The following is an 11,680-nucleotide window of genomic DNA, read 5'->3' as shown; positions in this document are numbered from 1 at the left end:
ATGCTGGGATCTCTCTTAGAGAGATCCTGGCATCAGAGAGTCGACGACAACAACCTTGTATCAATCCTGATTCGGTTGATGGAGCGTTGTGGTAAGTATATTCTAACACCACTTTCGTTTCCGATCAAAATCGTCCATCGTTCAACTTAATTAATGTTTTTGAATATCATAGGTTTGATCGGAATGATCAGTTGGTTGAGAGTATCAAAACGATCTACCGTTCTGATTATCATGGCCCATGGCGTAACATCTCTCGGGTCCCGCAAGATATCTTGGCACGATGGTTTGCTGCTTTTGCGGTATTGTCTTAACTTGTTCGTTTTTTGTTTAATATATCTTTTTTAGTATTAAATAACTAACACATATTGTTTAAAACAATCTTATTACTGGGATCCTTCTGTGCATGATATCGTCCATCGTGCGTGGAAGGATTGTCTCGGTGCGAGATTGCGAGATAACCTTTATAGGTTGAAATTCTTGCGGAAGAAGCCGGACTGGATTAGTTTAGACATCTGGGCGCAGCTGGAGGTAATATGGGATTCAGAGGAATCTCAAGAGAAGAGTCGGATCGCATCGACGAATCGAAAGGCGAAGTCTGCTTCCGACCGTGCCCCAGGAACTCACACTGCGGGGAGAAGATCGTTTGCTAAAGTTGCTCTCAATATTGTAAGTATTTTGTGAAAATTGATTTATTTGTTTTTAAATTTTACTAATATTTTTGTATAACTTGTTTAGGCCGAGAAAGAAGGCGTTCAACCGTCTGCTCTGCGTGTCTTACAAGACACGCATCGTCGATCGGATGGGACGTACGTAGATCATCGTGCCCAAGAAATTGAAGAGGCCATTCAATCGAAGATTACCGATCGAATGACGATGGACGAGAGCAGCGGTTCAACGCAATTGACTCCGCAGGAAATCAACAGCTTGTATCTCGAGGTAATTTTTATATTTTAAATAATATAACATGTTAGAGTTTAAATATTATTTACATATTGTTTTGAAGGTCGTTCCTCCCGATGCGAAAGGTCGGATTTACGGGATTGGTGCGTTGGCGAGTCAGCTCGGGGGTGGTGACGCATCTTCGTCGTCTGTGGTACGTCATGTATCTCTGACGCGTGAAGTCGAGGAGCTGAAGAGAAAACACGAGGAGACTTCTGCGGAACTTGTAGCTGCTCGGGAGAAGATTGCTCAGTTTGATGCAGCTCAGGCGAAGATCGCTCGGTTAGAGGAGATGATGCAACGTTTTATGCCTCCGACCGATTCCGCCGGTTCGTCTGCTCCGAGTCCCGCCGTCAATCCCGATCCATCGGTTCATCAAGACGAGCAACATCCCCAAAATCTCGATGATTTTCCGGACAATTTATTTCGTTAGATTTCAGTTTTGTAATATATAAAACAATTTCGGTTTTTTTTCAATTTGTAATATATAAAACAATTTCAATTTTCAAATGTATAATTATTTTTTAAAACGAAATTTTTTATTTTTTTTTCGAAAAAAATTTCTTCTGCGACGGAATAATCCGTCGCATAAGGAATAATCCGACGGATATCTTCCGTCGCTCATAGAAGAAGCGACGGAACTATCCGTCGTTATAAGCCGTCGCTAATTTGCGACTATTATCTGACCAATCCTCCCGTCCCTCTTTGCGACTATTATGCGATAGATGATCCGTCGCATTATCCGACGGAAATACGACGGAAATTCCGTCGGTGAGAGCGACGACTGAACGACGGAATTTCCGTCGCGTTTACCATGGAAAAACGACGGAGTTTTCGTCGGTCATATCGACTAGATTGCGACGGTTAGTCCGTCGCGTTTACCGGCGGAATATTCCGTCGCTAAAAAACGACTGAGTTACGACGGGTTTTTCCGTCGCAAATATGCGACGGATTCACGACCGGGATGTGTTTGCGACAACCATTACCGGACGGAACTTATTCCGTCGAAGTCCGTCGCAAACTGAAAATACCGACGGAATTTTCTGTTTTGTGCGACGGATATTTCCGTCGAAAAATGGAGTGTTTTTTGTAGTGTCAACCACTAGAACACCAATTATTGGATAAATAGGATTAATGTTAGTGTTCTAATATGGATAAAGAGCAATATATGTCTAAAATGAGTGTGATCGAGATGAGTATGTTGATATGGATGTGCGTACACACAATGATAGATAGAATTAGAAATGAGATTATTAGAAAAAAATAGAAGTAATAGGTATCGAAGAGAAGGTACAGGAGGAGTGTTTAAGATGGTTTGGACATGTACAACGTATAATGATAGATGCACCGGTTAGAAAAGTGGAGAGTATAAGTATAGGGATGAGAAGGAAAGGAAAAGGTAGACCTAGACTCACTTGAGAACGTATCATTAGAAACGATTTGGAAGTATTGCAGATTCTGAAAGAGTTAACCGAGATCGAAATGAATGGAGAAAAAGGATTCATACGGTCGATCCCAAATGAACTTGGGAATGAAGCGATGTAGTTGTTGTTCTAATATGATTAATTTCTATTTTTTTAAATGAAATTAGGTTTACTGAATAGTATATGTTACGTTATTTGGTTGAATGAATAAAACAAGCGTGTTATTCCCGCAAATCTTGACATTATTAGATCATACTTTTGTGAATTAATAAAATGGGTCGAGACCAATTCAATCGGGACCAAACATAACACCATCGGTTTCTGTTTCATTGCCTTTTTTTCGGCTTTATCTTTAAATGCCTCTCGCTATGTCTCTTCATTTCTTGGAGCTTGAGCCTATGAAAGGAAGCAGAAGACAGACGAAGAAGAAAGCAACTCATCGAATTAAATTGTTTTTTTTTTTGTTTGTTGCATTGTTTTTAAGCATTCTTTCATTCAGCTTTTCAAGTAGAGAGATCTGTGGCCAATGTGACAATACAAAAGTATAGAATTGTCTCTCCTGCTTCTTAGCTTATGTCCTCACACGTAGTATATGTTATCTAATATGTCGTGCTTCGTGACCATCCAAATTAAAATTTTATTAATGACAAAAAAAAATAATCAATCCCATTCTTTTGTTACAAATTACAATCATTCAAAAAATGCCCAAGATCCGTGAATCGGTGATTTATCTTTGACAGTTATCGTTACGGTTCTTCAAAACCGAACTGTATCAAACGGAAATATTTGATACAGTTTTCGATCCGAACCGTCCAAAATTCTTGAACGATATTATTTTACAGAATCGAATTTTCCGAAATTGAACCGAATCAAATTTTAAAAAACAAAAAAAAAAAAAATCTTAAGAAATGTCATTTTTTCTTAATAAAAACTAAAACCGAACCGAATCAAATACGATAAAATACCTGATTGATATAGTTTATTAAAAATGAAAGAACCGAATCAAACCCAAATCGAATACCGAAACGTCTTCCCCAAATTCATGCGACATGGTTTGAAAGCCTGCCATTATCGTAAGATATGGATTAAAAATTGCTTAGCAAATCAAAATTATTCGAGCAAAAAAACATTTTTTCCATGTTTGGTTCTAACAAATTGGGATTATGAAAAGAAACGGGTTCAAATGCAACACGACGGTGGATTAAAAGCAACAAAAGAAGAATGTTAAATTCCAAGATATTAATAAATGAATCAAAACATCTTCCTCATGTATATGAATAAACATTTACTATAATAGATTTCAAATGAGATAGAATAACCCAAATTTTTTCCCCATGGTAAAGTTTTAGGGTTTCCAAATGGAATCATTTTTTATGTATTGTGTGTGTAAATATATTGTTCAACTATTTTCTTTTTCATTTTTTTTTCAAATCGTTAGGTATATTGTTGACATAATTAGGTCATCTATTTTCTTCTACTTTTTTTTTTAAAGATCGTTAGGTATATTTCTTGTTATTCGGCTTTAAACTTTATAATTATGCTTCGGCTCCTAAGAAAAATACTAATAGACTACGCATGCAGCAGCAGCAACCATTCCCCCCCCCCCCCCCCCCCCCCCCCTTTTTTTATGCACTTTGGTCTCCATTCCTAATCAAAGTTCTTCGTATTTTATAAAAGTTTAAAGATAAAAAAAAAAAAGACGCCGCGATATTAATAACAAAGGGGGAAGCACCCGGCCCGGTTGGTAAAATGACAACTCAAAAACCATGTGGTGGAGAGTTCGATTCCTCCTGGTGTCAAGCTTCCCCCTGAGCCGGTCAGCTTCGGCTGGTTTACCTGCTCCACGTGGTTTAACGGCTATTGCGTGGAGTCGTTGGGTTTATCGTCCGCGATACTGTGTCATTCGTCCGGCCCTTTGGGCTGCGAGGCGTTGCGGTATCCGACCCGAAGGGTCGAGGGCGGGTTCCCAACGTTATAAAAAAAAAAAGAAAAGATACTGCCTTTTTTTTTCAATTTGTTTTGTAATATATTAATCTAATCAAAATTGTTTTCCCACAAAGCTTATGTCGGGCTTCCTTTCTTTTGTTGTCTCGATATAAATCTTTTTACTGTCTATATAACCATATATCATAGATTTTTTGTATTTTCAATTAATATATATACACATACATTAGCATGCTAGTTTGAAACTTTCTAGATTATTCGAATCGATTTGCATTGGCCATATTATTATTATTATTATTATTATTATAAATTTATGTAACACGGTAGAATATAAATTTGAGTAGTTCAACCGGTGAAATAAAACGCAAAATGTCTATATCGTTCTAAATTCTAACCTTAATTTTGATGAGTGAACTATAATCCAAATCAATGTAACAGTAGATAAGTTGAAAAAGAAGGGAATAATTGGAACTATGTTTTTGGTGCAAATAATGCATTGAACTACTTATGATGTTTCATTATAAACGGGTTAAGTAATTAATATGGTGAGAATTGCCGTGCAAAAGTAGTTGAATTTTAATGAAAGGAATAAAAGAAATGCAGTATATATGTCAATGTCAGGGTGAAAATTAAAAAAAATGATTTAATAGAAAAAAAAAGAAGACGAAGAAGAAGCAGAAGAATTTTCAAGCAATATAGCTTTTTCACTTTGTGTCGCCCATCAAGTCATATGTATACATACACACATATTTCAAATATATATATATATATATATATAATGCATTAGAAAAAAAAATGAAGAGAAGAAGCAGAGGTTGTTTTCAAGTGTCGGGGAATGTGTCAATGGTTGGACCGCTCCCGCCATTTCACCCCCTAATGCAAAATGTCAAAATTCCCACTATATTAAATTTAAATAATTATCATAATAAAAGCATGGAAAAAAAATCCAAAAGGGATCTCCTCGCAAAGAAAAGCAAGACAGCTGGTATATCTTTTGTGGCCCCCTCTTGTAATTTATTTCAAACAAAAAAAATTATTTTGGTTCCATTTTTTTATTGTCTTATAATCGTAGAGAGTTCAAATAATAAGTGTTTATTTTATTTTATTTTTTTTGCATAGGGAAGCGATGAATAAATCATAGACGCTCTCGCTTTATATAATATACCGAATTTATAATTGTTAAAAAATAAAAATAGAAAAAAAAATTTCTATATAATTTTCGGTCTTGTCAGTTTCATAATCATCAAAAGAAATATTTTTTTCCCGTCAGAAGAATAAAAAAATATTAAATTCTATTAGAAAATGAGAGAAAAAAAACAAGTAATCAATTCAAAACGTCACTTGAGACAGTGTAAATCGAGTTATTTCCATATAATAATTTCATCTCAACTCCAAAGAACCATGTCCGATCTTATTTTTGTTTTCCAAAAACGTTTTATAATAAATAATATAAATTACAAATATTCCATTTTTATACCTTTATTACAGCTATAATACACTATACAATTCACGAGATCTATAAGCCAGCTTTGTGATTCGACTATTTTCATTTCATATAAAAAATAATTCTATTTTTCAGTGTTTATAAATTACATATACATTATTAGATAAAATAAATTAAAAACGAGTATTAGCGCTAAAAAAGTTGTAACAAAAAGTAATTGAATTTGTTTATTGAAATATTTTTCCTTAAATCTATATGTAATAGTTTGACAATGGGATAATATGGAAAAATTCAAGAATATATATAACCTCGGATGATTTCTATATAAGAACCAAATGTCGAAGCTTTACTCGTCAACCGCAGATATAACACAAGTGATTTAACGTGTTTTTATTATCTTTTTTTTTTGGTAGAAATGTTTTTATTATCTTTCATAGTGAAAACCTTATTTTTTCATAAATAATATGAATATACATAATAATAATAATAATAATAATAATAATCTCATTTCACATTCATTGGATGACAGATAGTTCTCTTAATGACGATAAGAATTTTCGGAGGGGCATGAAATAAAACGGCATTATATAATATTAGTTAATGCCGGAAATAATGCAAGCAACATGGTGAGAGCAGTCTGATAAGAAGAAACAGAGTTCCAAAGTTTCGTGAAAATAAAACAAAATATAAAAATATTACTTTTTATTTTTTATTTTTTTCTCTCCATCATAAATTAAAAAAATCCTTCCTGTCTTCTGTCTTCACACTCTCCTCCCAAAACAAAGCACACCGGAGAGAGAGAGAGAGAGAGAGAGGAGAGAGAGAGAAGCTCCGGTCTCTGAATCGCTTCTGGTTTCGCTCTGTTTCTACAGTAGAAGATGGAAGAACAAAACAACGAACAACTGCAAGAGCAAGAACAGATTATAAACCCTACATTCGATTCTCTGTTTTGCTCAGACGAGACGTACGAAGAGGGTAGCGACAACGAATCACGAGCCCATTATTCTTGTTCATATAACATAACAGAGAATATGCTTTGTGAAGACGATGAGCTCGAGCTCGAAGCATTGCTGGCCAAAGAGGCCGAACAGGGGATTTCCCCATTGTTCGGACGAACCCGAGAACCCTATCCGGATGTGTCCGGAGCCCGGAGAGAGGCCGTGGAGTGGATTCTACATGCCACGTCACGCCATTGTTTCTCACCAACCACTGCTCTGTTCGCAGTCGATTTCCTCGACCGGTTCATCTTCCGGTTCGAGGGATTCCGGCGAGATCAGAAGCCGTGGATAACCGAACTCGCCGCCATCGGTTGCCTCTCTCTCGCCGCCAAAGTCGAGGAGATCCATGTCCCTCTCTTGCTTGACCTACAAGTACGTACATATACAGTCCACGGTTCTTACAAAGAGGATTGTTTTTTTGAATTCGAATCTGAAAATAATTTGATGGGTTTTCTTTAATCTCGTTTTTTAGGTGGAGGGTACGAGCAAATTCATGTTCGAAGCGAAGACGATACAGAAAATGGAGATTCTAGTTCTCTCGACGCTTCAATGGCGTATGAATCCAGTAACTTCTCTCTCCTTCCTCCACCGTATCTCTAAACGTTTCGGGTTAAAGGGCCGTATCGGCTTCGAGTTCTTGAGAAGATGCGAGCTCACCATTCTCTCCATCGTCTCGGGTAAATGAAATGAGTTATACTTTCTTTTTTTTGGAATTTTCGGTCGGTTCAATATTTGTGATGAACACAAACTTATCCTACATTTTCTTGTGACCTTTGGAATCTTAATAGATTACAGATTCACGTTACACCTTCCGTCCACGGTGGCTGCCGCGACCGCATTACACGTAGTTAATAGCGTCGTTACCTCTACCATTGCATCCGAGTATGAGAAACAACTAATGAGTATTCTCAGGATCGATAAGGTTAGATATTAATGATATATATATGTATATATATATATATATGTATATATATCAGATTCAAGTTTTGATCTATACCCCAAGAGATTATATGTGTGAGTTGATACGTTTTATAAGGAAAAATAAAACTTACGCATACATTTGATGATATTGACTTATATACAATCTGGGGTTATACAGGATAACCTAGAGCAATGTCTACGGTTCGTATCATTATCGAGCCACGGTCAGTTGCGGTCCAAACGCAAGCTCGGTGGTGTAGCGCCGGGCAGTCCAAACGGCGTTATGGACGCGACGTTTAGCTCCGATGGCTCGACCGATTCGCTGATCACTATGTCGTCTTCTTCTTCCTCTTCTTCATCTTCGGTGAATTCTTCGCCTGAGCCAAGCTCCAAGAAGAGAAAGAACACTACGACCATGGCCATCGAACGATGATAATAATAATAATCTCGTTATGAGATTTGATTATTCATCGTCCAGTATTCGTCCTCGCGAGACTTGAATATAGTATTTAGTTCCTTTTTTTTTTCTGTGTAATAATCTTGTTTTCTTTCTTCGATTACAAGTTATATGTGCCCTCCATCTCGAGAGGATATATATGTTTTGTAACTATGTAATTAAATCTTGAGCTCGCGAATATATGTACTAATCCAATCAATATTAATTTATACATAGATTAACGTGCATATATATATATATATATGTTGGATCAGTGCTCTCTAAGTTATAAATCTTCCATATCTCTTAGGGGCGAAACAAAAACTTTGCGATTATGCGGGTACGTGGGCTCGAGGATCACGATATGTGGGGATATGTATACACAATTGGAGCCATTGAAACGACGACGTTTTTTGGGGACTTTGTTTGTGGTTGTGTTATAACTTATGTGCAAAAAGGTCTTTCTTTTTCTTTGAATCTCTGAACACATTAATTCTTAGAAATATAGTTTTAACTAATAATTATTTACAGGGTGAATAAGAATCGCATTTTTTTTCTATCTATGTTAAACAATATTTTAATCGATCTTTCATAAGATGATATAAATAAACTATTGGTATATTACTGAAACTATATATCGATATCCACATCTTGGTAATTAGCGAAATGCAGTAACACAATATAGGTATGTAAGCATTTTTACAAAGGGTAAAAACTTTATTTGCATATAATACACGATAAAAGATTTGGGGATCATATAATTGGAAAAAACTTATGATTGACTCAAAGCTCGGATTTGATCATTGCAAAATCCGAAAACGTACCAAAATAAAATAAATATAAAAGTTGAAATATAAAGATGTATTCGTTTGCATGTGAATGGAGGAAGATCCTGTCGGCCATTCTTATAAAAGATCTTGTGCAAGGAAAAATTCGTCTTTAATTGTTTTTTTTTTTAAATTTGAATTTTGAGTTAAAAATTAAACCTCATTGGAAGAGCTAAAACACCAGCTGTCACAACCCAAAACCAATTAAAAATAAAAAGAAAAGAAATATTCTCATAGCAAAACTTTCTATAAGAAAAATTACTTATAATTAGAGTTAAATATAATAAATTTGTATGTACATAATTTATATATGTAAATATAAAAGTTGAGTAAAACAATGTATTATTTTTCCATTATAACATGTTCAAGTTTCTATTCCCATCAAATCTCTTTGTAAAGTTTGTATATAGAAAACAGACGTATTTTGATCCCAATACTATCTAGGAATTTCTGAAAGAATTTTATTTTATACTTACAACAATTGAAAAGGAATAAAATACAAAAATTTTACAAATTGTTCGAAAAAATATGTAAGAAAGCAAGATTTAGTTACAGTTTTTTTTGAATTTGTGCATGGGAATGAATACTCTTTAGTAAAAATAAATAAATAAATAAATATACTAATACATGTGAGAGACATAAGATAAATATATGATTTCCGACAAAACCGTGAATCATTTTCAAGATCCCACAAGAAGTAAAATGATACTCCCTCCATTTCAAAATATTTTTTATTTTAGGTTATTTCATATTTTTCTAAAAAAAAGAAAAGAAAATCACATATATCCTTATTTGATGATAAAAACAATGTTATTATTAATAATGTATTGGAATTTGATAAGGATAAAATTGGAAATTATTGTAAAAAAATGTTTTGAAAATGTAGAATAACAAACATGGAAAATTATCTAAAACTACAAATATTTTGAAACGGAAGGAGTATAATTTTTTATATTCCTTTCCATGTGCATATCTTTTAACCGTAATCGTATTTATTTTATGTAATATACACAACTATTTCATTAGGTAATTTATTATATACATATAACATAATGCGAAACCACTGAGAAAAAGAAGGGGGGTGGATATTTGCATGTGGGATCTATAACTTTAGAAGCAAAAAAAAAATGCAAAGGAGAATCGAGGCTTTGTCTTTATTCTCTCAACTTCAACGCACTTAAACCACTTTTGCCGGTTTGTCCTAATTATCCACTCGCGATCTTCCCCCAATTATCATTTTAATTAATGCTTTATTACTCATCTAAAACTGTTTAAGCCATTAATTAATGTAAAAGCTTTTTACATCGTTTCTCTTAATACGGAAATACATTTCTCCTGTCGTGTCTCGGTAGCATCCCATATGATTATAATATAAATTTCTTGCATGTAATTTATTTATATATATACATACACATTTGTTTTGGTAAAATATGCATACACAATTATGTTATAGATATGTGATTACGCGTATATGGATATATATATATATATATATATATATTATTAGAGATTCCGCAAATCTTGACACACATGTATATATACATAGTTGTTTAATAAACGACGTCGGCGGTAATTTATATCGACTATATATTATATAATTTTATTAAGATTAAAAATCCAATAATATTATTATGGTTACCACCATTTTGAGTATATATAAATAATATAATGGCTAGATTGGATTCATGCATGCGCCGTGAATTCCGGATGAAATGTAATAATGGTAGTAAATCCACGTCTGCGTATCTTTGACCAGTCATTCCACCTGCCTTGGCCAACAACGAATGTAACATTCTTTCTGCTATATATATACACATTTAAATTACATTTACAAACACATACTTAACAAATGATTTTAAAACTCCTCAAAATGGAAACTCAAGTCAAAACTAATATGCAAAACTTTATATGTTAAAAATTCGAAACTTGATGGAAATACGTAGGATATATGAATGTGATCTTTTTAATCGCTCTTCCAAAGTTTCGATCCAAAATATATAATACATGCAAGAATAGTTAATTAAGAGATTCGAGGGAATGTTGAAATGGGAATATAGATTTTTTGAATTTTTTATTATTATTAATAATAATAATAATGTGGTGTGAGAGATGTCAATGTCGTATGCGTCCCAATATGTTTTGCTTTTGGCCTTCGGTTGTCAAAAGGGGAGGTAGACAGTAGACTTGCTTTGAATATCAACTCTTAAAAAAGTACAACAGGAGATCCAATAAGTTTGTTTGTTTTATATAATTAAACATATATTACGATTTTATAATATATTTTATTCACGTTTATTGTGATAATCATGATATGTATAAGTATATAACAAGCTTAGTTGGTCCAAATGGCGGGAGAGGGCTCTAATTAAAATCCAAGGTTTTTATTTAATCTCAAGTTGTATTCTACATGTTCAAACTACTATTGACACACCAAAAAATCATCGAAGTTTGTTATGCAATAAGATTGGCTTATAGATTTTTAGAATACGTTTAAAAAAAGTATACAATATTATATTATATATATATATATTGGAAATAGAATACTATATAAACACACTCGCAAGTATATGCCTTAACCATGAAAAACCGGTCCAATCATTTTAATTAGGGGTGGGCACTTCGGTTCGGGAATTTAGTACCGACCCGATCCGTCCCGAAACCGAACCATACCGAACCGAACCGAATAACGTTTGGTTCTAATTTGGTACACTTTTTATGGAACCGAATGAACCGTTCCCGAATCGAAC

At 34.0% G+C, this 11,680-nt stretch overlaps 2 protein-coding genes across 2 annotated transcripts; both read left to right on the top strand.

Moving 5' to 3' along the window:
• The first annotated feature begins 416 nt into the window (after positions 1–416).
• Positions 417–1,372, top strand: LOC109117194. Its single transcript, XM_019204007.1, has 3 exons — positions 417–666; positions 736–936; positions 1,004–1,372. The coding sequence occupies exons 2-3, from the start codon at positions 868–870 to the stop codon at positions 1,370–1,372; spliced, it is 438 nt and encodes a 145-aa protein (XP_019059552.1). The 5' UTR covers positions 417–666; positions 736–867.
• Positions 1,373–6,498: 5,126 nt separating this feature from the next.
• LOC104825762 (cyclin-D3-1-like) lies at positions 6,499–8,340 on the top strand. The gene is made up of 4 exons (XM_010558128.1): positions 6,499–7,121; positions 7,222–7,426; positions 7,538–7,671; positions 7,849–8,340. The coding sequence occupies exons 1-4, from the start codon at positions 6,630–6,632 to the stop codon at positions 8,101–8,103; spliced, it is 1,086 nt and encodes a 361-aa protein (XP_010556430.1). The 5' UTR covers positions 6,499–6,629; the 3' UTR covers positions 8,104–8,340.
• The last annotated feature ends 3,340 nt before the right edge of the window (positions 8,341–11,680 follow it).

This window comes from Tarenaya hassleriana, unplaced genomic scaffold, assembly GCF_000463585.1.
Source record: "Tarenaya hassleriana unplaced genomic scaffold, ASM46358v1 Cleome49, whole genome shotgun sequence".
NCBI lineage: Eukaryota > Viridiplantae > Streptophyta > Magnoliopsida > Brassicales > Cleomaceae > Tarenaya > Tarenaya hassleriana.
Note: the sequence above shows the minus strand (reverse complement) of the source record. Positions and strands in the feature narration are given on the sequence as shown.